This window comes from Phocoena phocoena, chromosome 15 (genome assembly GCF_963924675.1).
Source record: "Phocoena phocoena chromosome 15, mPhoPho1.1, whole genome shotgun sequence".
Lineage (NCBI taxonomy): Eukaryota > Metazoa > Chordata > Mammalia > Artiodactyla > Phocoenidae > Phocoena > Phocoena phocoena.
Genome location: NC_089233.1, coordinates 83,606,438 through 83,633,174, shown reverse-complemented (window position 1 = coordinate 83,633,174; position 26,737 = coordinate 83,606,438). Strand labels below are relative to the sequence as shown.

Below are 26,737 nucleotides of genomic sequence, written 5' to 3'. Positions count from 1 at the left end.
CTCTATTATGGGAACAGGACCAAGACGATAAGGAAAACCAAGTGTCATCCAGAAACGCCACATCGGCTGCTGCCAGACTTCCCCTGGAGATGACCCCAGTGGTCGGGTGGGGCTCCCCCAGCCCTGCATTCGGCAAATGAATGATTAGGAGAAAAACAAAGTTCTCAGGGAATTCATTGATTTCATCCGCCCCTGATCTTCCACTTCCTAGGGCATCACACTTCCTTGCATAACTTAGAGAAGATTGGTGAATTATAGTGTTTGCTTGTGATTCAGAGGTAGAAATTTTTCCAAATGTCTTAGCAAGAAAATGACATCTGAGGAGCCATTAGGAGTGACTCAGCCGGGTGTGGGCAGATCATCAGATGAACCGAGTTCCACTTGCTTGTACTCTGCTTCGTCGTGCGTTCTCTCACTGTAAAAGAAAGTTTGGGGAGGATGAATAAGTAACTGCAAGAAGAAAGGGACTAACTAAAAAACTAGTCACTGTTTTTCACTAAGCCAGGCTGCCCAGGTCCACGGAGGAGTTTGAGACCTTCTCCCCGTGAGGTGGTCCACTGGACCCGAGATGGTCCAGTGCCGTCTCTCTGGGTCCATTGAGAATCAGCGTCCTGGGCTGTGGCATCTCTGACTTGCAGGAGGAGGCACACACACACACACACACACACACACACACACTTCCCGTGAGTTGACATGATTCTGAGGGTGTATGGAGACGTTAACCTTCTCGGTTGTATCTCTCCCGTCTCCCAAGGTGTGCAGCTCCCGATTCGTAACGTTCAGTGACAGAGAGAGATGAACGTAACACGTGAAATCAAACACAAACACATACTTCTTCCAGCTCCGTGTTTGTCCAAGAAATCTCCATTTTGTCTGTCTCAGAGATCCACTCGTTTATCCAACAAATATTGGCTGAGTACTATTTGGGGGGCTCGAGGGACCTCGGCGAAGTAGGAAATCCCCTCCAGGAATGAGAGACACACCTGCCGAGTTCCCTCCCTCTGGCCGTTACCAAGTTCTCTGCCACCCATCTCTCTTGATACCTCTTTTAGCCCACCCCTGGGCAAGGGGATGGTTCCTCTCCACCTGGTAGAAGAGACTAAGGGCTTGGAGACGGACCCGACAGCTTAAGTCCCAGGATGATGCGGCAGAACCAGAGGTGGGTCGCAGGTCTGTGGACCTCTACGTCTAGGGACGACTCCAGGTGTCAAGAGGCGGACCGGCCAGACAGCCTCCAGCTGGGTCTTTCTCCTCACCTCTGGTCCATAACTGGGTCCTGCCAGCCCTGCCGCCCAGACAGATGTGCCCACGCTCACCATCTCTCAGCAGGATCCCTAACCTATCACCACCAGCTCTCCTGCCCACGACCGCCATGGCCTCTACCTGACCTTCCATCCATCCTCCCAGAGCGAGCTCAGAGAACACAAAAGGTCGCGCCCACTGCTCTCCAGGGAAACTAGCGGCCACCAGGGTAAAACCGCCGCTCTTACCGCAGCTGATATGTTGTTCAGATTGATGGGAAAAGCCCACGGTCGGAAGCAGGGAGGGAGCCAAAGGAGGCCGAGAGGGAGGGAGGGACGGGGAGGGATGGGTGGGAACCGGTGCATGACGAGGAGCCCTGCACCTCGAGGGCAGCGGCCTTTGGGCAGCGGGCAGCATGGTCTTAGATCCCAGAGCGCGCCGGCAGCTGAGAGGCGCGTTTACAGCCCGGGGACCTCGCCCTGCCGCCCTCTTCTCCAACCACCTCTGCTGCCACTTGGTCGCACCTACCACGGGTGCTGGCCTTCCAAGGCCTTTGCACACACTCTCCCTTCTGCTTGAAAGGTCCAGCACTTTCCATGGCTACGTCCTCATCAGTCAATCCCAGCTCACTGGATGGCTAAGAGAACGTCCCAGAGCAGATTCGCGAGGCCCTGTCTCTACCAGGCCCCATTTGCTCTGTAGCGAGCACGTTCTTCTTCGAGCCTCTGTTTCCACGTGGCCCCTTGTCAGAATATTCGCCCTGGGCAGGCGGGGACTGACACTCCTGTGTCCCCAGGGCTGGGTCGGTGGCGTGGCGCATCCCAGGTGGTCAGCCATGTTTGCCGACTGTCCTTTAGAGCGCCAGCAGACTGGACCGGGTGAAAGGCCAGGGCCGCTCTGCAAGGGCTCCTGGGCCAGCACCTGGGTGGGCTGGATGTGACCTGGCCGGTGGGCGGTGGCCGGCGTGTTCTGAGGTGATACTGACAGGTGTGACATACTCGGGAATGGGACCCCCAGGAGCCGAGCTCCCCCCAAGTGAGGCTGTGCGGCCAGCCGAGGGTGTGGTGGCGATGGCATTTGGGGACCACGAACTTGACCCACATTCGCTGCAGAGGGTCAGTGTGAGCGTCTGACCCAGTGGCCGCGTCGATGGAGATGAGCCTGCAGCTGGCGAGGGGACCACGGTGCCCCGCGAGCCAGACTCGCCTTCTGTCACCGCCAGCATCTTTAATGACAGATGCGGTATCCAGGATGTGGCTCAACTCAGGAATGCGGAACCGTAGGAAATGTCTGCAGCCTACCGGGTGCGGGCAAGCAACATGGCACGAAGGAAGGAGAGGAGAGGACTTCGAGGCAATTCCACGGTAAACAAAAACTCACCTTTGTTCTTCTGCTGCCCATCGGGAGACTGGGCCGGCCCTGGCCTACCTGTAAAGTGTGTGATTTCTTTACTGGGACGAGGGGACAAGTCAACCTTATTTTTAGAAGCAAATAGGCTTTTGCGTCGTGGCCTTGGATCACATGTTCGCCAGGAGACTTTACGGGGCGTTAAAAAAGAAAAAAGGGACTAGACTCAAACCCGCCACCCGTGAGCCTTGGGCTGAGTACCGGTCTCTCAACCTCTCTGGAGCCTCAGTCTTCCCACCTATAAAATAGGTGACAGCATCTGATTCCCACCTCACAGGGTTGTGCCGAGGATCAAATGAGAAAAGGGTTTCCTAGACGGGAGAGCCTTCTAGACTCTCATTTGAATCTGCCTGTAGACACAGCCCAGGGGGCGGGAGTGCAGGGGTGCCGCCGGGTTCCCAGGGAGAGGCCTTTGTCCTGGTTTCAGGGAAGGGTCTGAGTCTCAAGTATGTGTTAGATGTGCTCCGCACGGGGACACACAGGTGAGGCTGGCCTGAGGGGAGCCGACCTTGGGGCCCTGCCGAGCCTCCCCTGTTCCAGGCAGATGAGACAGTCATGACCTGCACATTGCCCTCACAGGCATGCAGAGCGGTGCCAGGAAGGGACCCCACAACCTGCCTCTCATGCACCTGCTTCGGGGAGAGCCGGGCGGCCAGTCCAGCAGGTTCTCCTCTCCCTCCGTCCCAGCGGCCTTTGAATTTCACCTGTGCGCCTTCAGAGACCTCCTAGGGCCAAATGCCCTGGGCTAACAGAGGCGGTCAGGGCCGTGGCCCCCTCCCTCAACAGAACACAGCTCTAAGGGACCCAGTGCGGTTTCAGTGAGCCCTAAAGAGACGCGGCTAGCTCACCCCTCAGAGCCGTGGGCCAGGTGGACGTGCATTGGCCGACCCCAGCCAGGTTCAGAGGGGAAGAAAGGGTCCAGGGGCTTGGCTCCGCGTTGGACCTGTCACAGGTTCTGAAGAAGCAGAGTGGGTCACAGGAGAGCTCATTTGCTTCTTCTTGCCTTGGAAGTTATGGGTTTCAAACGTCTGGCCTCCCTCCCCCTCCTCCTGCCCGATCTTCCTGTCACTCTCTGAGTTTGAGTTGCTTCTAGGGCAGGAAAACCCTGCTGTATCACCACCTGTCAACGCTGGATGTCCTATTCGTTTCCAGCCTGAAAATGTCACCGTCCCTCCCTTTAACCTGCAGTCTCCAGGGCTGAATGCTCCCTGACCCCCAAGCCCCGCTCTGACCCTTGCTGAAGGCCCTGGCCTACGGAGGCTGAGTCATCTGGCAGGCCCAGCTCTGCGATCTAAGGCTCAAAACGAAAACAGGGCGCCTTGGGCAACCCGGCATCACACCAAGTGCTCCGGGCCCTGTTGACGGCAGGGGTCACAAGCCCACGACGCCGGCCCTGCCTGTCATAACACTGACGCGCGTGGACGTCCTTGGAGAATCCCAGGGCGCCTTCAGAACATCCAGGTCTCCCAACACGGCAGGTACCGAAGAGCTTGTAACCCGGCACATCATTTTCACCCAACATTAGGGATGCGGCCCCAGACCTCACAGCAGTCATCAGAGGCTGGGCCTAGGGACCGTCTGTGTCCCATGTTATAAAACTTGTGGTTGGACTTTGCACCTCTTGGGCCCTGACCGCTTATGGGGACTTGGGGGTCCCCAAAATATTTGTCACCCTGCAATATTGGGACCATTCTGTTCCTTCTTCAGCAACTAGGAGGTTTCAGCTTGTTCTTTGCAGGAGACCAAACACCCACCTCTTAGGAAGACCCCACCTGGATGACAGATGTCACGGGGGTCACGGGGACAACCATGCCGGCTTGTTTCCTCACGTGGATGGAGGACAGATTGGCTGACTCACCTTGGCCGTGAAGGAAAGAGGGGTAGGAAGGGGAAGTCCTGGCTGGCAACTCCCTTCCCACACCTGCTACACCCGAGGAAAGGGAAAGGCTTTGGAGCCAGGGCCAGGACACCTGTTCGGGCAAATCAGCCTCTGCAGATGTGGTTTCTGTGCCCCCATCCCCACTGCTCAAACCTGGACGTTTTCTCACGGGATCGGGGTGGAGGGTGGGCAGCTCCATCCCACCTCCTAACCAGGAACTGACTCACACTAAGGGTTCGAAGGAGCCCACTTTCCAGGAAGATAAAAGACACCTCGGGCTTCCCTGGTGGCGCAGTGGTTGGGAGTCCGACTGCCGATGCGGGGGGCGTGGGTTCGTGCCCCGGTCCGGGAGGATCCCACGTGCCGCGGAGCTGCTGGGCCCATGAGCCGTGGCCGCTGGGCCTGCGTGTCCGGAGCCTGTGCTCCGCAGCGGGAGGGGCCGCAGCAGTGAGGGGCCCGCGTACCGCAAAAAAAAAAAAAAAGAGAGACACCTCAACACATAGACCTCAATAGGTAGAGGCCGTGTCTATACATTGCCTCAGCAATAGCGTGTCAGGAGCAGGGACTAAGCCCTGCTGGGATTCCGTGGGTGCCCCAGGGCTTCCAAGGGTCGTCACAGAAATGGCTGGAAGTCCACGGGGCAGCCACCGTGGTTTCTGATTGCAGGTTTGGTGTCGGCAGGGGGAAAGAGGGGGTGGGTGTGCGGGCATGCCCATGTAGTCCAGGGAAGAGCAGGGTCCCCACATCTGAGCACCCTATAGCCAAGGCTGTGGGCCCTAAAGCAAAAAGCCTGGACCCTCTTCTCCCAGGACCAGGGAGGCCATTCTGTGGTCAGCTCAGGTGACCGCCACTCAGGAGGAGCGGGGGAGGGGAAATTCTTGAGTTACGAAACCAAGGCCCCCAAGGTCCCACTTCTGCTTTTGTTTCTCTGTTTGAAGATGAAACGCTTTGTTAGCAGAAACCTCATCCAGCAGCTTTGGAAGTTGGAATGTAGAATTAATGATTCAGGCCCAAGTGAAACTCTCCTCGAGGTGCATTTTCTGGAAGGATCCTGTCTTCCTTCACTATGTAGGGAAAGTGTCTCTCCAGAAAGGGCCTGGGCCTTCGGGAAGTGGCCTTCAGAAAGCTAGACCAGGGCACAGTCCTGCGGGGAGACCCCCTGCCCATCCCCGGAGGCCTGGGCCCACGTGGGATGCGGGGAGAGGGGCACCTCTCCGGGGCCAAGGGTCCCAAGAATCCAAGGCTGGGGATGCCCGAGAGTGAATGAGGTCTGACGGATGGGAGGCTCGTGGCTGGTGGCCGGGTCGGGTCTGGGGTCAGCCGAGGCCCGGCGCGTGACCCGAGTCCGGGCGGCGGGCCGTGCGGCCGGGCGGGGCGGGGCCGGGTCCCCGGGGGCAGCCGCGCGCCCCGCCCCGGGGGAGTGTCCCGCCCGCGCGCAGCCACCTTAAGGGCCGGGCGGGGCGGCCGGGGCGGAGGCAGGCGGAGGAGCTACCGGCGCGGGATCCGAGTTAGGATCCGAGTTGGGATTCGAGTCGGGGTCAGATCGCACCGGCGAGGGAGCCATGGCGTCGTCCGGGCCGGCGCAGCTGGTGCTACTGCTGCTCGTGCTGCCGGCGGGCGCGGCGCGGGCCGGCCTCCACTTCCGCCCGGGCCGCGGCTGCTACCGGCCCCTGCGGGGGGACCAGCTCACCCAGCTGGGGCGCAGGTCGGGGCGGCTTGGGGGGTGTCAGGGGTTGCCCATCTCCCGGGGCTTCGCGCCCTCTCCCGCCTGGGGGACCCTGCCGCCTCCTTGGGGTGCCAGGAACCAGGACGCCCAGCCTCCCTTGACCTCTGAGGGTCAAGGCCAGCCCCGTTGCTTTGGAGGCGCGCCCTTTCACATTTGTGGGGTTGGACGAGGCGCACCGGTGCAGGAGGCAGGCTAGCCTCGCCGCCCTGGCATTTGGAGCATCGCTGGCGGAGCGGTCTGGTTCCTGCACTGGGTGGGGGGGGTGGGGGGGGGCGCGTGTGTGCCCTGCCCACTTGAGATTCTGAGCGGGCAGGGGCGTCTCCTGGCTGAGATGGCCCTCTCCCGCTCGCTCTCAGTTTGGGGAAGGGAGAGGGCGCTGGGGAAGGTGCCTGCGCGCCCGACCCCCAGGGGCCCCAGTGCTGATTCCGGTGGTGGTGGTCTGTTCCCAGGACATATCCCCGGCCTCACGAATACCTGTCCCTATCGGATCTGCCCAAGAGCTGGGACTGGCGCAACGTGAATGGGGTCAACTACGCCAGTGTCACCAGGAACCAGCACATCCCCCAGTACTGTGGCTCCTGCTGGGCCCACGGCAGCACCAGTGCCATGGCGGGTAGGTCGGGGACTTCGGCCCCTCTTGACTGTGGGCCAGGAGGGCCCGTCCAGCTGCCTTCTTTGTCAGTACCTGCAGCTACAGCCCAGGGTCCTGGGGGCCTGCAGTTCTGTGCCAGGACTCAGCCTGGCATGGGGCGGTGTCTGCGTCAGGCCTAAGGGAGTGGATGCCCGGCAGGAAGACCTGTGACAAACGGCTCCCATGAGCCTTATCTGTCCCGAAGCTTGTGACCTGGGCTCTTGGGGATCAAACCACAAACTCACCGAGCACCCTGCTGGTGTTTGGGAATGCGGAAGTGAAGCTGCTTTTCAGCGTAGTTAATATTTGAAATGAATGCCAGCCCTGGGCTTGGAACATTGAGCAAGGCTGGCTGTCTCCTCATCTGGGCGGGAAACCTCGAGGCCGGGGTTGGGGGGCGGGGAGGGATCCGAAGTCAGCGCCGCTCTAGAAGGCTGCTGGGCCTGCCTTGGTATGGGAGGGAGGGGGACTTCACACCAGCCTGGGCCTTCGTTCAGCTCGGGGTTCCGGGAGCCTGCAGTCACGCCGGAATCTTTCAAACTCCTGCCCCGTGGCATTGTGTTAAGCCAATGTGTGGCTACCGCCCCTGGCCTACGCTGGACGTCTCATCCCATGTAAGCCTCCTGGCTGCCCTGTGATTGCTCCCACTTTGCAGATGAGGAAACTGAGGCTCCGGCAGGGAGGTCAGGAGACCAGGCCTTTGTAGGAGTGACAGCCGGGAGCAGAGGAGCAGAGCGCGGAAGCTGGGCTGTCTGTAGGAGGAGGGGTGGGGCTGGCGTCTGGACCCCAGGGCCAGCCAGCTGTACTGGGGGCATCAGGCAGGGCCTCGTGGTGGCCCCGTCCCATCTCTCCTGGGGGCTGGGTTGTACTTCTGACCCTTCAGGGAGGAGGAGGGTGGGGGCAGCTAGGCTGAGCCCCATTTTATTTTGTTTTATTTTATTTAAAAAAATGGGTTTTGGCTGCACTGCGTGGCTTGCAGGATCTTAGTTCCCCAACCAGGGGTTGAACCCTGGCCCACAGCAGTGAACACGCTGAGTCCTAACCACTGGGCCACCAGGGAACTCCCTGAGCCCCATTTTAAGGTGTAGGAGCTCTTCTGAGCAGCTGGGGAGGTCCCTGACCAGGATGGAGATGGACAGGGCCCCTGGAGAATGTGGAGCAGAGGCTTAACCACTGGAGCCGCTGGGAGACTTCAGGGGCCCACAGGCGGGCAGGCAGGCAGGGTGTAGGCAGGCCTCGAGCCAGAGGCTTAGGGCGAAGGCCTGGCAGGAATGGCGCACTCCCTGGCCTGGAGGAACTAAGAGGGCCTTTGTGGCAGGGGCCTAAGGGTGGGTGGGGGAAGCTGAGAAGGTCACCAGGGGCCCTACCCCCAGGGGAGGGGCCCGGCAGAAGCCTGAGGGATCTTAGGGAGGGAGTCACGCCAAGATTTGCATCTGTAGAGGAGGGCGGGGCCTGGAGGCGATGGCGCGTCCCTGCTCAGAGGTCCGCCCTCCACTTGCTGGAGTGGAGTCTCCTGGGCAGATGACTGCTTCTCCCCTCTTGCTCTCCAACCCCTAACGGCCTCCCTAGCAGCAGGCATCCTCTTCCTCTTTCACTGAGAAAACAGAAGCCCCCAGAAGGGGACTTCCACGGTGCCCGGCCCAGCTGCCGCCTTCCCTCCTGTCCCCGGCCGTCTAGCGTCTGAGCCCCTGGACAAGGCCATCCCTGCCGATGCTCAGACCTGGCCAGCGCTGAACTCCACCCCGTCTCCAGCCGCCACCCCATTCCTGGGCTCCTGGAGGGGCCTGCAGTCCCCACCTTCTCCCTGCTAACCCGACCCCCTCCAGTCGCCTGCCAGCTCCTCGCCAAGGTCACCGGCTAGGCCAGGGGCAGGTCTGGTGGTTGCCCCTGGGCCTCGCCCCGCCCTGTTGTGCTCGATCAGCCCCTCCCCGAAATGCTTTCCTCGCCTTTAGCCGCAGGCCCCCAGTCTCTTTCTCACCGGCCCCTCCTTCATCCCCCCACCACCCCGCTTAACTTCTGGACATTGGGCTCCCCAGAACCCTCCACCTGGACTCGGCCTTCACGCCCCCCCCCACGGGACACCTCAAACCTCACGTGCTCCTCCTTTCTGCCACCACCCTCACCCCCAAACCGGTTCTTCCCCGGCCTCCCTGATCACTCCAGGAGAATGCCATCCCTCCCTCACTGAGGCCCAGGCCGAGAGGCAGCCGGCCTCCTGCTTTCCACCCTCAGAACATCGGGCCGCAGGGCTGCACTCTACCTTCCAAGCACCGCTGTGGAGCCGCCGCCTGGTCCGCCTGCTCCCCTGGTGGAGCAGCTCAGACCCAGGCCGGGTCCCTTTTCCGTTCCGCTTGAAACCCTCCGAGGTTTCAGGCAGATAGAACAAAACCCTGACCTGCCCGCAGAGCCTGTGTAAGCTGGCTCCCTGTTCCGTGTTGGGACCCAGTTTGGACACCAAGAGCTGAAGAACGGGCCGGTACCCTCAGGCGGGAGGGGTTATTGGGTGAAGCGGGGTCAGCAAGGCCGGGGAGGAGGCTTGAGCGCGCAGGGCGGGCACGGCGGGAGGCTGCTGAGAAGGAGCTTGGGGAGACCTGCGGGGGCTGGAGGGCGGGGCTCACCCGCACAAGGGGGTCCGCAGAGGGCTGTCCGCGGAGGAGCACTGGGCCGTGCGTCCAGGGGCGCTGGGGGAAGGGCTGGGGCACGTGCTGGTGAGCGGCCGTGGGTTCCACAATCCCTGTGGGGCCGCGTGTAGAGCCCTGTGGGCCCAAGGGCCTAGGAGGTGACCCCAGGGGTGGAGGGGGCCTGGGGCCGCAGGAGGGAAGGAAGGGGGCGCCTGGAGGGGCTGCTGGTGGGTGGAGGGCCTGGTCGCTTGCTCGCCGTCATCAGGGAAGGAACAGGCGCAGCTGTGGTGGGTTCTGACCTGGAGGTGGGAACTCGGGATGCGGCCACGAGGTGGGCGGCTGCGGAATCGTCTCTCCGGGAGGGCGGAAAGCAAGGTGGCGGGCCTGTGGTAAGGTTGGCTGCAGGGCCCCACAGGATGCTGTCTGTACAGGGAAAGGGGGGCAAGGAGCCGGGGGCCGTGGCTGCCCTCAGCCGTCCCCAGCTGCCCCGTGGGGTGTGTGGGCCCAGGCGCGTGGGGAGTGAGAGTGGGGTCACCGAGTGGCCCCTAGTCTGGCTCCCCGGTGCCCTCGGGGATCTACCAGCCTTCAGGCAGGACACGCCCGGCCCTGCCCAGATGACATTCGTAGTGGGGGGAGGGTGGGCATCGGTGCCAGGAAGGGCCCGGGAGGCCTCTCTGGAGAGGCCTCTCCCAGGGACCCCAGGGAGCAGGGGAGGGCCCTCCAGAGAGGGATGCATGGCCCGCGGAGCGGCAGGCAGTGGGGTGGGTGCTGACCAGCATGGGTGCTGCCCCCGCAGACCGGATCAACATCAAGAGGAAGGGAGCGTGGCCCTCCATACTGCTGTCCGTGCAGCACGTGATCGACTGCGGCAACGCCGGCTCGTGCGAGGGGGGCAACGACCTGCCGGTGTGGGAGTACGCCCACCGGCACGGCATCCCCGATGAGACCTGTAACAACTACCAGGCCAAGGACCAAGGTAGGGCCTGCTCATCCCCCAGACGCTCTCTCTCTCTCTCTCTCTCTCTCTCTCTCTCTCTCTCTCTCTCTCTCTCTCTCCCGTCTTCCCAGAGCACGTGTGGCCGGCAAACTTCTCAGGGCCTGTGACCGGGGCCCTGGGGAAGGGCAGGACGGAGCTGGGAGCCCCCTGCCGCTGTGTGTCTCGTGGGACGGGGGTGGGGGGGGGGACGGGAAAGGTGGGGCCTGGCATCCTTGGTGGGAAGACCAACAAAAAAAGGACTTGGGATGGGGGTCTCCAGCCTGCGTGCCCGGCGGCCAGGCCGGGCCCTGGTGTTTGGGTTTTGACGTGTTGGCATTTTGGTCGTTTCATGGCCCTTTGTAAGGGGATCGCTCATCAAGGGAAGAGTGTTTTCCAGGAGCCGGGAGCGGCGAGCAGGCAGGAAGCAGGCGGGCCCGGCCTGCTTCGAGACCCTGGTCCCGGCCGCCTGCGTCTGGGTGGATTTGGAGCCGAGGGTGCTGCACGGACCAGCGGATGCAAGCTGGCCTGGGGCCCTGGAGTCGGCACGGTCCTTTCAGGGTGCTTCCCTTGGAAACCCAAGGAAAGAAAAAGTCCAAACCCTAACCCCACAGTGGGTAGTTTTAAGTCACCTGTCTGAGCTCCCTCGTAACCAGAGCAGAGAGCTGAGACCAACTCAAAAGGCCTTTTGAGGGCTTCCCTGGTGGCGCAGCGGTTGAGAGTCCGCCTGCCGACGCAGGGGACGCGGGTTCGTGCCCCGGTCCGGGAGGATCCCACATGCCGCGGAGCGGCTGGGCCCGCGAGCCATGGCCGCTAAGCCTACGCGTCCGGAGCCTGTGCTCCACGGCGGGAGGGGCCACGGCAGTGAGAGGCCCGCGTACCGCAAAAAAAAAAAAAAAAAAAAGGCCTTTTGAGACAGGAGTGGGGAGGACGGGGGTGTGTGTGGGGAGACCGGGGGGCTTTTCTGCCCCCCCTTCCATCTGTAAAAGGTGTGCTCAGGCCCCTGTACCTTCTGAAGGCGCCATCCCAGGCCCACTGGCTGCCCCCACCTTGCCTCCCCGGCCGTATTGCCCAGCCAGCAAGCATCTCCCCAAACTGGTCCAGTGAGTTGTGGAAGTGATAGATGCAGCAGGCGTCAGAGAACCAAGGAGAGGTGTCCAGGATGAAGGGGAGCAGGGAGGGCCCCCACGGGCTCAGAATCGGGAACCAGGTGGTCCTCGGAGCCCTGATCCGCCCAGAACTGGTCTTGTCTGTCCTCGGCCAGGCCCCTCCAGCCCACCTGGGACAACAGGGCCAGATGGAACTCATCGGCACCTGATTGTTTGCAATAAGTAGTCCTGTCTTGGGTTTTTTTGTTTTTTTTTTTTTGGCTGCGTTGGGTCTTCGTTGCTGCACGCGGGCTTTCTCTAGTTGCAGCGAGCGGGGGCTACTCTTCATTGCGGTGTGCGGGCTTCTCATCGCAGTGGCTTCTCTTGTTGCAGAGCACAGGCTGTAGGCGCGTGGGCTTCAGTAGTTGTGGCTCGTGGGCTCTAGACTGCAGGCTCAGTAGTTGTGGCGCACGGGCTTAGTTGCTCCGTGGCATGCAGGATCTTCCCCGACCAGGGACCGAACCCGTGTCCCCTGCACTGACAGGCGGATTCTTAACCATTGTGCCACCAGGCAAGTTCCAGTAGTCCTGTCTTTGTATTAGCAAATGTGGCCACAGATCCACCTTTTTTCAGGTTGTCCTGGGCATTTGGTGTCCAAGGGACAAACTAAACCAACAGTTTAATCCTCAAGGAGTTTAACTTGGGGAAGGAGTCTGGATAGATACAAAACTATAACAGAAATAGGTAATGTGAAAGCAGCAGAAAGTGGCGCTGTGGGCCAAGGCAGGATGGACAAGGTGAGAAGTAATACTGTCTAGGGCCCAGGAGGGACGCAGGAGACGGTGTGAAGTCTTCCAGACCTAACAGCTGCACTGTTTTTTGAGGCCTAATTATTATACCTTCTCAGACCGAAATAATAAGAAAATGCTTATTTTTTCCCCAAACGTGGGGAAACAATAAAATCTTATTAAAAGTGAATAATAGGGGCTTCCCTGGTGGCGCAGTGGTTGAGGGTCCGCCTGCCGATGCAGGGGACACGGGTTCGTGCCCCGGTCCGGGAAGATCCCGCATGCCGTGGAGCGGCTGGGCCCGTGAGCCATGGCCGCTGAGCCCGCGCGTCCGGAGCCTGTGCTCCGCAACGGGAGAGGCCACAACAGTGAGAGGCCCGCGTACCGCAAAAAAAAAAAAAGTGAATAATACATAGCCAACAATACAATCTTATTAAAAGTGAATAATTTAATCACACTATTCTCAGCTGTATTGTGAAAGGCCTTTGTCCCGGCTTTAAAGGAAAAGTGGAGCTTTTGAGCACCTACTGTGTGCTAATTAACGTTTCTTTCCACTGAGGCCTGGGGAAAGGCTTTTTATAACTCCTGCAGCTGAAAGAAGAGGGTAATTAAACACCCGAGGGCAAGAAGATTTCCATTATTAGCTGATGGATGGAGCGTTCAGTTAGAAAAGTGGAGTTTGGGTCTGGGCGTGCTACTTTGTTCAGGGATTAATGAGGAAATGGCCTCACGCTGACTTTCCGTGCTGTCCCCAGAGTGTGACAAGTTTAACCAGTGTGGAACATGTACTGAATTCGGAGAGTGCCACGTCATCAAGAACTACACCCTCTGGAAAGTTGGCGACTACGGCTCCGTCTCCGGGAGGGAAAAGATGATGGCAGAAATCTACGCGAAGGGGCCCATCAGGTGAGGAGCTTTGAGACCCCTGCTCGCGGAGGGTGTGCACGCTTCCAGTAAACGGGACCCAGGTGATTTTCACCCCTTTCCTTCTGGCCAACTTTACCCACAGGGCTGGAGACACAGCTGCCACGTGAGTTTTCTCAAAAGTAAAGCTCAGTAGCCCATGTGCCCCTCGTAGGATTATTGTGAGGGAAGGACACATCCATGGACAGCTCCCAGAGTGTAGCCAGTGCTCTGGGGCAGCTGGTCCAGCTTCGGTAGGGAGGACGCCAGGTGAGTAACTACAGAAGTTTGGGCAGAATCATCAGGTGCGCGTTATTTGAGTTGGATCCACACGGCTCTTCCTAACGATGGTCAACGATGGTCATTGAAAGCGCTCATTCTTTCCCTGCTTGCTCTCAGCTGCGGTATAATGGCAACGGATAAGATGTCTAACTACACCGGCGGCATCTATGCTGAATACCACAACAGGGCCTACGTAAACCACATAGTCTCCGTGGCCGGCTGGGGTGTCAGCCATGGAACGGAGTACTGGATCGTCCGGAATTCGTGGGGCGAACCATGGGTAAGACATTTCCACTGCGACTCCTCTCGGATGGTTCTGGGGGTTTTGTAGCTGAGAACCGCGGCCCTGAGCAGAGGGGCTTCAGGCTCCAGACACGTGGGGTGAGATCCTTCTGCACTGCACGGGGGCTGTCGCCGTCCTGTGCCTCGCAGCGCGTTTAGCAGCGTCCCCGGCCCCTACCCGGTAGACGCCAGATGCTCCTCCCCGCTCCCCAGCTGGGACAACCAGAAAACGTCTGCAGACATTGACAAATGTCTCCCGAGGGGGATGGGGACTGAGAAGTGCTGCTTTAGTTTCCGTTTAGCTAGCTTTTATTCCTTTACAACCATCTCATTCTTTTTCTTGCCATACTTTCGGCTCTCCTAAGTAATACTGTGGAGTTGCTTCAAAAATACCTTTTTGAGTTGAGTCAAAAACCCAGGGGAATTAAATTAACTGGCAGAATTTTCGTTTCTAAGACCGAGTATTAACCATTAACAGCTGAAGACACAAATTCATTGTTATGAAATCAGGGACGGTGTTTTTTTTTTTTGGCGGTACGCGGGCCTCTCACTGTCGTGGCCTCTCCCGTTGCGGAGCACAGGCTCCGGACGCGCAGGCTCAGCGGCCATGGCTCACGGGCCCAGCCGTTCCGCAGAATGGGGGATCTTCCCGGACCGGGGCACGAACCCACGTCCCCTGCATCGGCAGGCGGACTCTCAACCAGTGCACCACCAGGGAAGCCCAGGGATGGTGATTTATGTCAAAGTGATGAAATGTCAATATTTTTTATTAAACGACTGTAAATGGGGATATTAATAGGTAGTCGAGTCATCTGGTCTAAAGAGTCGATCAGCATTTTAGTTAATTAGCTCTCGGCATAACAGGGCCACGCACCCCTCGTGTTGAATATTAACCAAGTTGAATATTTCACAAAAGCTATTTCCGAACAGGGGTCCTAGGAAAGGGAAGGGTGAGCCGAGCGGGTGGCTGGGATGCTGCAGACCCCCCGAGCCTGAGGCTGAGTGAGGAGGGGAGGGGGTCAGTCTACTCAGAGCGCAGACAGGATCTGAGCTGACGCATGGTCCCACTCCTCACAGGGTGAGCGGGGCTGGATGCGCATAGTGACCAGCGCCTACAGAGGTGGCAAGGGTGCCGACTACAACCTTGCCATCGAGGAGAACTGCACATTTGGGGACCCCATCGTTTAAGGCAGACGTCTCCAGAGGAGCGGCTCTTAAAGAAATCGTCGCATGAGCCGTAACCAGAGGGGATCCCACCTTCACGGGCACTGGGGTGGTACTGCCGTGGTTTGAAGGAACTGGGGGTTGGCGGTCACATACGTGATGGCCGGTGACGGCCCTGGGCGCCCAGGAGGGACGGCCGCCGCGATGCCGCACGGGCTGAACGCGTTCCCGGCGGGGGGGAGTCGCGGCGGGGGACGACCCAGCACCCGCACAGGACGGTTTCCCGCCGGGAGGACGGCAGCGCACCATCTACCTGGAGAAGCGTGAGCCACCAGGCGGTGAATGATGTGACCTGTTTTCTTCAATAAATCATTTGGCGACTGTGGTCTGTGATGTATTTAAGAGGTGGAACATTTCAGACTTGTCTTCACCAGTTCCTCTGTCACCCTGAAGTCAGTGGTAGGGCCGAGGGGGGATGGCGAGCTCAAGCTGCCCAAGGGATGAATAAAATGCACACTTCACACCAGAACTGAATCTGAGTGCTTTATTCACACGCGAAAACATTAACACCGGGACCTACACCTTCCAGCCGCAGAAGGGCTTTTTATTTGTTCTCGGAAAATGAAAGCAACTGCAATAATACGAACTAACCAATGGAGCCTTGTGAGGAAACGTAAATCAACTCTGAACAGTTCATCTAAGTGTCTCAGTTTCTGACTTTCCACCGCCCCCCACCCACCCCCACCCCCTGCCGGGGCTGACAGCTGGCTACATCCCAAGAGGTGACGGGAACCTAGTTCCGCTACTGGGGGAAATGAGTACTATAAACAGGACTTGGGGGCAGCCCTGGACTCACGAGGAGAGGGGACTGTTCCTAATAGCCGTTACACTGCTAACACCTTCCTTTTTAAAAAAGTTACCCACCTCCTCCCACCACAGCCCATTTCCAAGACGCTGACTGGGCCTCTTCAACAATGGCTTCTGGAAAGGGTTTTTCCACAGCGGGTCTCCTGGAATGGTCTGCTCCAGCTCTGGAGGATGCTCTGAATCAGTTCACCAAGATGAAGTTAGACTTGCAGTGAGCTTTAACGAACGGAAGGAAAACAGGCACTGCGTTAGAAACAGGAGGGAAACAAGGACCTTGAAAACTGCAGCCAAGAGACGCTCACGCCAACCCTACCTATAAACTCTGTCACAGGGTCGTGTTCACCTTCTGTTTTAATGGTGCCGGCGATGCTGTCGTTCTCCAGGATAGGAAGGAAAAGCTGCACGAAGTCAGAGGTGTAGGGGGGCGCGATGACGTCGAGCACCTACGGGGAGCACAGCCTGTGAGCGGCTCCGACTACCAGTCAGACGGCAACAGTGCGGCGAGACCCCTCCCCCAACCCCCGCCATTCTGCTTCCTGCCGACAATCTCCGACACTAAGACGCCCAGGGGCCAGGCAGGTAAAACACTGTTCCTGCAGGTAGGAGGTGCCTGGTAGACTGGCATCCGTGTCACTGTCATCACCGTGACTCTCCGACGGCACGGCTCCGGAGTGCGGTACCAGATGACTACATCAAGCCAAGAAGGGCGCTGCCGGGGGAAGCGGTAACCGGCGCGCGCTGACCTCAGTCACAAAGTGGCGAATGAGGGAGATGTCGGTGTCCAGCTTCTCCAGACACTTGCGGATGTAACTGACCACGGGGAGCACGTAGCCCCGGCTCAGCAGGTGCACCATCCTGTCCAGGAGGGTCTTCTTCAACTCGAGCTGCACGGGTGGGGCGACAAGGCTGAGAAAGGGGCCGCCTTCCCGCTGTGCGGCCCAGCCCTCGGGCTGCCCGCTCACCTGCTCCATCACGTCCAGCTGGGAGTGCTCTGTCTCGAAGAGCTTCACCAGCAGCTGCAGGACCTGCGGGTGGAGGAGCTGGTGGCAGGTGCTGATCTACAAAGAGGCCAAAGGGAGCCACCCTGAGCGCTATGGCTGGGCCTCGGCTCCCCGCCGGCCCCAGAGAACCGTCACCAAAGACAGCTCGTGGCTGAGGACGGCGGGCCCAGCACTCGGCCCGGGGCCGGCCAGCCTCTGACCCATTCCTCATCCTTTCAGGGACACTTGATAAAAACGGAGAGACCTGTGGAGTCAACGAAACTAGCTCCTTAAAAGGAAGCTCCTCATTTTGAACAGAAATAACCAGCTCCGGAAGGACTGCCTTCTGAAGGCGGGGTGCGAGAGCCTCGGACCCGGAGCTGGGGGGTCCGCAGCCCCTACCTCGTCCAGCAGTGCCAGGTGCACCGGGGTGTGGTCCGTCTGCAGCTGGAAGTACCTCGGCTCTGACACAGTCCAGTCCACCCATTTCAGCACACCCATGGCCACCACTGGAAACCTACAGGTACACAAGGCAGAACGCTTCCTTTAAACAAAGTTCTCTAAAGGGCAAACACCAAAACAAACACCACCAACTCAAGCCAGCCCATCAAGTCACTCTACAACGTGCTCTGCCAGGGAGACACGATGAGCTGAGAACAGGCTGACGAGACCAGCATCCTCTCAAAGGCGCAGCTCGAGAACCCGAATCCCACGCTCAGCTGACTTTGGACCAACTTTGCTGGTTTGAAAGGAAAAGACCATTCATGCAACACTCCGTGAGCTTGGTGGACTGGGCTGAAGCTTACTTTTATTTAGCAAACCCTCTCTTTGTCACTAGCACAAATTAACGGAGGAAGGTTCAAACGCCTAAGAGGACACCCTGTGTGTCAGCTTTTCTAGTGAATGCTTATTTAAATAATTGGCATGACACCCACCATTTCTAGCTAGGTGATACTTTGTTGGTCTAACTTTTACTGTAAATAGAGCCTCTTCTTCAAGTCAAGTTTTGTAGTTCTGGTTGGTCTTCCTTTTTCTTAGTCTAATTTGCAAATGGACTTCTGGCAAGTAAACACCTGAAAATTACTCATGCCGCTAGAACAGTTTAAAGTGCTCTCTCTCTCTTTACGAAAGAGAAAATAAATACGATGAATAAGTATCTCTGAATCTGTTTTATTTTTTGAGCTTTTAATACGAAAGCTCAAACCCTCCTCCCCAGAGAATCAGGGTTAGAACCTCCACGCGCTCACCTGATACACTGGTAGAGGGTGCTCAGCTCGGCCACAAGCTCAGACGCCCCTTTGTTCTCATTGCAGCACAAGTTGTGAACAGTCTCAACAGCTTTCGATGTTGACTTCAGCTCGTCTTTATTGATGCTGACTCGCTTGTTCTGAAAACACATGAAGTCGGTGAATCCCGACGGTGCCCGCGACCTTGCAGTCGGGGTAACCTGGCCTCGGCCCTTCTCTCTGCAAACCCCCGTCCCTGTCTCTGAAGCGTCCCCATCACACAGCGAGACCGTCCTCCAGGGAGACCGGCGTCCGTCGGTGGCTTAGGGAATTGGTTTCGTATCTTTAGCCACACTTCAAATTACAGTTTAAATTAGTATCGTAGATGCTGTGCACCTTTCCTTGAGACATTTAGCACTTTGACTTATTTTATGCAGGAACACTAGAAAAGACATTTCTGACACTAGCTGGGCCCGTGATTCCCTGCAGCCAAAATTCCCAAATAACACCACAGAGAGGAGGTTTCTGGCTCCGTAAAAAAGTCCCTGAGTTCTCAGAACTGACAGTACCTTCTTCCAGGTCTCCACCACGCTCGCTGCGTATGCTAAGATGTGGATGTACTTGTGCTTGTGGTCCTGGTTGATCCTGGCCCCTGGTTTAAAGAGTGACTGCATGAACAGGTCCAGGAAGGCCGGCACCCGGATCTGAAGAGAAACACACAAACACACTGAAAAGGAACACAGGAGCGAGATGGCAGGTAAGTCCACACGCACCCATGGCAGGAGGGCCCACTCACACCCACCGCTGCATGTGCTTCAGGGTTGTGAGGGCCGAGGGTGTGATGAGGAAGGACCAGGGAGAGGACAGAAACATTTCAACAGGAATGTGCACTCGCTGACTTCAGAGAATTAAAAGGAACAACCTTCCAAAAGAATATGCTTCCGGCAGGCGCTGAGGGTGTCCCGTCTTAAGGTTAAAATGCAAAGCAACTCACGAGTTCAACAGGAGGCGGGTCCATGCTTGTAAACATCTTGAACAGGACTGTGATGTCGGCCGGATTCAGGGCTCCCTTGGACAACATAGCCCCAAGGGCCTGACACGCCCGGGGGTAGGAGGCAGCTGTGCCCAGTGCGAGCGTGATCTGACTGGCGTCATGGCCTCTTGATGAAAAAAAATCGTACGTCCCATCACTGATGCGGTGGTGCCCTGTCCTGCCCTCTCCTTCCTTCTCCTTTTCCTTCCTTCCTTCTTTCAGATTTATGCTTTGAACTGTTGAGGTCCCTTTGTTTTTTCATATTTCTCTCATCCACTGGTACGTTTACTAACTGACCCATGAAAGCAACATTTAGAGCCAACTGGGAAAGAACGGTTCAGTACAGCTCAGAGGCTTCCTAAAAGGAACCACGCACTTTTGAAGTACCTTAAGACTCCATTAGTAGACAATAAAGCTAATAGGGGCTAGTTCTGTTCTGTAAGATATGGACCACGACCCAACCATCAGACTACTAGAGAGCTACTTCAGGACTGCTGCCGTGTGCCGTTGATGAATCCCAATATATTGGGAGTTTAGGTTCATAAATACAGTTAGGTTCATAAGTGCAGTGAACTCAGCGATAAGCAAACCGTTTACCAAGTATTCATCGAAGCAAAACTTTACGACGCAAGCCCTCTCCACGTATTTAAAATTAGCCCGACTTTTTCAGCTCTACTGGATAAAAGCAAGTTTACCTATCTGTCAAAAACAGGAGGACCTAGAGTCTTCGGTTGTGGACACAGGGCAATGTGGTAGGGGCGAGAGCGAGCTGACAGGCAGCCTCTCACCTCTCCTGGGCAAAGCGCTGGACCTCCTGTGCGGCCCTGCGCACGGCCGAGCCCCCCTGCTCCTCCTGGGCCAGCACGGACATCAGGGCCTGGGCGAACAGATACGTGTGCTCCCCGTGACACACCATCTTCTGGAAGACGGCAGGGAGACAGTGTGTGGGGTTTCAGGACCACAGCAATGACAAAGGCAGACAGAAGAGTCGGACTCCGACAGTTCTGCACCCAAGTCCCCACCTGGGAAGGTGCCCTGCGACCCACACACTCTCCACAGTAAAGAGCACTTCCCGTCAGAAGATGCATGGCCCCATGCGAACGGCCTCCTGATCTGAGCCACGTCAAGTAAAGCGCTTACAGCAAACTCAGGGAGATTTTTTTCGAGGTTTTCTTCGCCTCCGTCCAAAATCGTAGCTAGAGAGGTACGAAGCACTCTAGAAAACACCTCCAGCTGCTGGCAGGCCGTGGACACGCTGGTGATCTCCCCTTGGTACCCCGCGTCGGAAATAAGCTGCAACACGGAAGTAAGCCACACACAGAGCTGACGAGCCGTGGCCCCGCGCCCACAGGAAGGCGGCCTCTGGCCGAGCCTGGGGTGAGGAGGGACGGGCACTGGGCGCGGGTCTCAAACTTCTGCTCGGGTCCCCGCTTCACCACTAACTAGGGTGGTGGTCCCAGTCAAGCCCCCCGCCCTTGAGTCTTCGTGTGTGAGACGGAGGAGATGGACCAGGCGCTCTTAGAGGCTCCTCTCCGAACACAAGGCTCTGTCCCCTGTTCCTGCCCAATCCTAAAACACAGGCCACTGGATCCCAAAACAAACAAAGTCTACGCTTTTCCCTCTGGATGTTTATGACCTACTAAAGTGAAACGACGAAAACCTTTACAAATAAAGCACGCAGGATCTTTTCAAAGGACACAGACCAGCAACCGACCAAGTCAAAATCACCCTCATTCATAAATACTTTCATCTTTTCTCGGACTCTAGGACTCTTCCTACCTTAACAGTGAAGTTGAGCATCAAACAGTCTGGGTGGGCTTCAGCCAGTTTGTAGAAAAGGTCTCTCCACGTGGTATGTGCAATCATTTGTTCAAGCCAAGCGGGGGTCTGACGACAAGCAAACAAACAAAAAGCAAGGTAAGAGGCCTAGCTTTCGCCTAAGTGAAGGTGACGTCGTGGCAGCAGACACAGCAAGAGCCCCTGGGCTCCTGGCTCTGCCGCGGTCCCCCACACAGGAAGAAGCAGGCCGCGGGCTGCTGAGGGTGCCTGGTGGCCGGGCGGCCGAGCCCGAGCCCCGAACGCCCCCGCAGCGTGTGGAAGCTCCAGCCCTGACTGACACAACGCGCCACACTCCACCGTGAGGTGGAATCAGCAGAGGACTCTAGGAGCTGGAATTAAAAAAGGGAAAAAGGTTCCTCACCTCTCCTTCTTCAGTAAAGATAGAATCTGCTTTGCGGGGGTCGAAATGTTTGATCAGTAAACTCTTCAGATGATTTTCCACAGTTTCCTGAACCTGCACTGGTTCAACACCTGAAAGAAAATGCAAAGCCACGAGATGGAGAACGGCAACCTCTCAACGCACTGTGTTATTTTCGAAAAAGTCGACAGATCAAAAGTTTATATGCAAATCAAGTATCACAGAACTGCTTCTGCCCACTTAGGATCTGGGGCCTCTTATAAAAATTAATATTACTCATATTCGATGGTAAGACCCAAAAAAGAGTCCAGGGCAAAACACACAAGGATGCTTGTTGACGTGGAAAGGACAGTGACATCTTCGAAGCCTCGCTAGGAACAAGGACAAATTGCCAAAATGGAAAAACACCCCCCCCCCATGGCAGAACAGAGCAGATGCCAGCCAGGGGGCACAGTCATGTGTGATGACCGTGACCGCAGGGAGTCAACTCGTTTACAGGCAGCACCCACTCCACGATGTCATCTGTACTCAGCACAGAGGATTTACAGGAAGGCTCTACTTGGATCATAGTAGCTAAAAGCCATAATCATGCCCAGCCCTAAATTAGCCATGATTTCTGCTTGCTATAATAGACCTCTTAAAGATGGCACACTGAACATACACCGCATAGTTCTCTACTTCTGCAACACGGTAGGGAAAACAGCTCAATGAGAATCACATTTGCGGGTTATCTGTGAACCTCAATTATTGAATCAAAGATAAAAATCAAGCCGATGAAAGTGGGTAAGAAGTTCAGTTCTTACTGACAGAGGTGTTAAAAACCAGGAAAACAAACAAACAAACAGACAGAAAGAACCAGGACAGCAAAGAAGGCCTTTCCAGCTTATCGGCGTGGTGATGGCCAGCGGCTCTGTACCGCGCTCGGTAAGGTCCCGCGGGAAGGGCCAGGACCCCGCCCCCACACGGCACCTGTCTGAATGAGCCACTCGGCCAGCAGGTTGACGGTCTGGGCCACAGCGGTGTAGTTCTCTGACAAGAGCTGGATAACGTTCTCTGGAGACCCTCCCGCCTGAAAATACCTAGAAAAGAGGAACAAGCAAGCTGTGACACTCAAATGGACGCAGATGGGCATGGGGACGGACAGCCGTGGCAGGGTGAGGAGGAAGACAGGTTATTCAGGCTTCTAAAGTGGGGGGACCCCCAGAGGCCTTCCATTCCCGTACCGCATTCTTCTGAATTTCACGTATCATCTTTTGGGTCTATTACACAACTTTCTCCTCCCAGTGCAAACAACCTTTCTCACATACCTCTTTAGAGTGTTAAAGATGGAGGGTTCCATTATATAATCCCGGGTAGAAAATTTATGTAGGCATTCTTGCTGGACCTCAGCATCATCTTCTCCCTCTCCATAATCGTCCTCCTGCTGTTGGCAGAAAGAGCCCGGCTATTCTTCTTTACTACAAACATCCTGCAACCTCACCGTAAACCCTATAACGCTGTCCATGTCCAAAGTGTTCCGTGGACTTCCCTGTGGCGCAGTGGTTAAGAATCCGCCTGCCAACGCAGGCGACACGGGTTCGAGCCCTGGTCTGGGAGGATCCCACATGCCGCGGAGCAACTGAGCCCGTGCGCCACAACCACTGAGCCTGCGCTCTAGAGCCCTCGGGCCACAACTACTGAAGCCCATGCTCCACAACAAGAGAAGCCACCGCAACGAGAAACCCGCGCACCGCAATGAAGAGTAGCCCCCACTCACCGCAACTAGAGAAAGCCCACGCACAGCAACAAAGACCCAATGCAGCCAAAAACTAATTAATTTTTTTAAAAAGTTCAACGTATGCCATTTCATTTGACTTTCACGACAATCTCATGAAGTACGCTGGACAAGTAATGTGAGTGGCTAAGAAAACGGAATCCAGAATCATACCAAGTGAGATTGTATGGCGACTCCACGCTGGTGGTCATACAAGTTACCGCATCTCACGCAAGACACCTCGCCTGGGCATCCATTTCTCTTCTACTGAACAAGGACAACAATGGGACCTACTCCCACTTGGCTGCTGTGAGGATTCCAGGAGCCAATTTTTGGAAGAGCCAAGCACAGCCCCTGACACTTACTGAGTTCAGTAGGTGTTAGCTGCTATTACCGTCGTCACTATTACTATTTCGTATGTGCCACGCGTGGAAGGCTTTCCAACAGAGACTGAGGAAGCGATTCTCGAAGGCCATTTGCTGTCCGTCAGAAAGTGCAGCTCCCTGGCTTGCCTCACATCAGCGGGCCTGCCTGGATGCTAGCCCCTGTCCTACACGGCGGCGACCTTGGGCAAGTCGCTGAATCTAAGGGTACCACAGGATGACGATGTGATGACAGAGGACCGAACGACCCCAAGGTCTGTCCAGCTTTAACGCTGTTACCAACAAGCAGATGCTTTTTGGACACTCACCATACTGAGCACTATACAGGAAACCTAAGAAACTGTAAGACAAGAGATGGCTTTTTCTGCTGAGGGAGTTTACAAACCAGTAACTGCCCCTAACATAATGGGGTAAGAGCTAGGCCAGAGATCAGCAAACTATGGCCCAGGGCCAAATCCATCCTCCTTCTGTCTTTGTAAGTAAAGCTTTATTGGAACACAGCTACACAGCCCCCTTTTTAAAAACATATTGTCTATGCCTGCTTCCCCCCTATAAAATGGGCAGAGTGGAGCTGTGACAGAGACCTGCAGAGCCAACAATATTTACTGTCTGGCCCTTTCCAGAAAAGCTTGCCCACCCCTGACGCGGACTTACATCCTGAAAGCAGTGCTCTGGGAGAAGGAACCTGATTCCTTCACTATGGAGACCGGGGAGTCTTCTCTTGGACCTTATTTGAGTGGGAGTCTCGAGCAAGGCTTCTGAAGGAAGGCCGGCCTTTGCCCCAAGAGGCATCCTTGGGTGTCTGGATTCTCGGGCTTCTACCCTGGGCACTCATCTTTTCCACTACATCTTCTCCTGGGTCATGCCACTTCCCTGCTCATAAATCTAGAATTTAGCCTAGATCTCTCTCTCAAGCTCTAGACTCAAGCATTCAACTGTCTATTCTCACTTCCATTCACATGTCCCACGAGTACGGCAAACTCATTAGATTCCAAACTGACCTCCTCTTTTCCCTCTAAACAGATCTGCTTCCTACAACCCATGTTTTTGTAAAGGACTCCATCACCTCTACCTGTTACCTTAAACTCACAAACCTAGAAGAGGTCTTCAATTTCTGCTCCCACACCCTGTCCAAAGACCCATCAGTTCTCTCTCCCACGTCTAACCAACTTGGCCCTTCCTTCCCTCTTTCCCTCTGCCCTTCCTTATTTTGGGCACACTCGCAGTTGCAATGGTCCCCCAGTGGCGTGGTCTCATTCCTTCCTTTCAGTCACCTTTCACACTGATGCCACCATGACCTTAATAAGCCACAAATCTGATGTCTCTTTCTTGCTTAAAGTTTCCTATCTCCCTCAGAAAAGACATCCAGGCTCCATCCAGCAGGACTTGAACCTCCCGCTCGCTTGCCTCCGCAGTGTCGTCCCTCGGCACTCCCCACTGGCAAGCCACAGCCGGACTAAGCTATCTGCACTTCAGTACCCCTTAGCTTCTGTCGTCTGGACTGAACGTCACCGCGGCCTCCTCACACATCTTCCTGCCTCCCCCAAATCCACCCACCATGGGCTTAAGTGACTAGATGGCCCTTAGATATGCCCTAGTTGTAGCGCGCCGTGACCGGAAGGCTTCGGTGGTCCGGCGGTTTGCTGGAGTGGAGATGGAGACAAAGGACCTAAGTGGGATCCCCATTCCTTCATGTATGAGTTTCATGCCCTTGGGCAGGGCACTCGGTCCTCCCGTCTCACTTTCTTCATTTTCGACATGAGCAGAGTTGACACCCAACTCAGCATCTTGAGTGTGGAATGAGCTGATACACGAAAGCCCCTAGCCGGCACAGATTTTCAATTAGCTAAATCTGACTCTCTCTCTCCACGCCAAGCCTCCAACACCCTGGAATGATCCAACACGTGAAAGCTTAGAGTGTCACGCCCTGCCCCCAACTCTTGAACAAGTCATGCTTTTCAGCAGCTCTCAAAGGCCCTTCAGAACGCACTGCTTCCACCAGGCAACTAACCACACAGGCCTCCTTTCAGCTCCTGGAACACAGCGCCCACCTTTGCATCCCTGTACCCCGGCTTCAATGCCCTCAGTGCCCCGCCAGCCCCTTTCAACGGGGCACGCCCCACTCCAGGCTTTCTTCCTTCAAAATATCACTTCAGTATGTTCCCAAAACACCTAACCTCGACTCTTGTTAAAAGGCAGGTTCCTGGGCTCCCCTCCAGACCAACTCCTCCCAGGCCCCAGGGGAGGGGCCTGGGAAGCTGGGTTTCAAACATCACTGCGGGTGGGTCTTCATTTGAGAATCAGGTTGGGGTCCCCTGGCCGAGCGACTGCGCCCAGTTCCTGCTGTGCAACCCCTGGCTTCTGGGGAGAAGGTTCTGAGCCTCCCTCAGCTTCCACAGCAAACCCCTGAAGGTCAAGGATGGACGATCCTTTCCTCCTCACTCAGGCCAAGGGCTGATTACATCAGCCAGAGCGCCCAAGAGTATGGTTTACAAACAGTAAAGCACGTGTGCGAAAGTCCAAGTTCCACTTTTCCCCCTCATGGTGCTGAGTTGGATTGTTGTAAAGATTATGGCTACTTTTCACAGTGTGGGTCTGGGCCCAATCCTCCACCTTCGACGTGCTGTCTGACCCTCCCGGCGGGGCTAGGAAGTCCCAGGACCCGGCCCCGAGGCCGCCCCAGGGTGGTCGGAAGGTCAGCTCGGGTCACGACTGGGGGGCGGTGCCCCTGCGGCCGGAGCCCGTCACTGGGGGGGACCGGGTCCTCGCCACGCATCACCGTCCAGTGCCCCCCGAGAGGCCGCGCGCCCGGGGGGGTGGTCGAGCGGCGGGAGGGGGCGGGGCGAGCTGTGCTTGGACCACGCGGCGGGGGCGGGGCCGGCCCGCCGGCGACGGAGACCAACAGTCCTCGTCGGGGGCGCCCGGTGCCCCCCTCACCTGGCCGCCGTCCGCCTCGTCGCCCCACTCGGCCGCGCTCCCGAAGTAGTCCTCGTCCATGATGGCGCCCGGCGCGGCCCCCGCCATCCTCTCCCGCGAGCGCGCGCGCGAGCACGGCGCATGCGCACGGCGGACGGGCGAGCGCGCGCGCGGCCCCGCGGCCCCGCCCCCTGCGGACGCGCGCCTCATCCCAGGCGGGAAGAGCAGGGCCGGGGCGGAGGGGCGGGGCCGGCGCGGAGGGGTGGGGCGCAGAGGGCAGCCTGCACGCGGCAGAGGGAAGCACCCGTACCGATCCAGAAGCGCAACCTGTTTGGGCCCCAGGGATATTGGATCGGGATAGAAGTTTGGAACTAGACTCACACGTGGCCTGGTTTC

The 26,737-nt window shown here is 57.2% G+C and overlaps 2 protein-coding genes across 2 annotated transcripts; one reads left to right on the top strand and one right to left on the bottom strand.

Moving 5' to 3' along the window:
- The first annotated feature begins 6,026 nt into the window (after nt 1–6,026).
- Nucleotides 6,027–15,010, top strand: CTSZ (cathepsin Z). The gene is made up of 6 exons (XM_065892867.1): nt 6,027–6,233; nt 6,704–6,867; nt 10,303–10,482; nt 13,111–13,261; nt 13,658–13,820; nt 14,900–15,010. The coding sequence occupies exons 1-6, from the start codon at nt 6,091–6,093 to the stop codon at nt 15,008–15,010; spliced, it is 912 nt and encodes a 303-aa protein (XP_065748939.1). The 5' UTR covers nt 6,027–6,090.
- Nucleotides 15,011–16,034: 1,024 nt separating this feature from the next.
- On the bottom strand, nt 16,035–26,449 carry NELFCD (negative elongation factor complex member C/D). Its single transcript, XM_065892193.1, has 15 exons — nt 26,363–26,449; nt 22,597–22,712; nt 22,259–22,368; nt 21,293–21,402; nt 20,872–20,979; nt 20,233–20,385; nt 19,881–20,011; nt 19,054–19,219; nt 18,629–18,763; nt 18,081–18,220; nt 17,236–17,350; nt 16,816–16,911; nt 16,597–16,737; nt 16,167–16,296; nt 16,035–16,069 (listed from the first exon to the last, which is right to left on the bottom strand). The coding sequence occupies exons 1-15, from the start codon at nt 26,447–26,449 to the stop codon at nt 16,035–16,037; spliced, it is 1,773 nt and encodes a 590-aa protein (XP_065748265.1).
- Nucleotides 26,450–26,737: the final 288 nt, after the last annotated feature.

Bases quoted from the DNA above. Each gene is read 5' to 3' on its own strand.
- CTSZ (XM_065892867.1), top strand. From the start codon at position 6,091: ATGGCGTCGTCCGGGCCGGCGCAGCTGGTGCTACTGCTGCTCGTGCTG. The intron at 6,234-6,703 runs GTCGGGGCGGCT...GTCTGTTCCCAG, and splicing joins CTCACCCAGCTGGGGCGCAG to GACATATCCCCGGCCTCACG. The intron at 10,483-13,110 runs GTAGGGCCTGCT...TGCTGTCCCCAG, and splicing joins CTACCAGGCCAAGGACCAAG to AGTGTGACAAGTTTAACCAG.
- NELFCD (XM_065892193.1), bottom strand. From the start codon at position 26,449: ATGGCGGGGGCCGCGCCGGGCGCCATCATGGACGAGGACTACTTCGGG. The intron at 19,220-19,880 runs GTGAGAGGCTGC...TTTTTCATCAAG, and splicing joins CAGCGCTTTGCCCAGGAGAG to AGGCCATGACGCCAGTCAGA. The intron at 18,764-19,053 runs GTGAGTTGCTTT...GTTTCTCTTCAG, and splicing joins ACCCGCCTCCTGTTGAACTC to ATCCGGGTGCCGGCCTTCCT.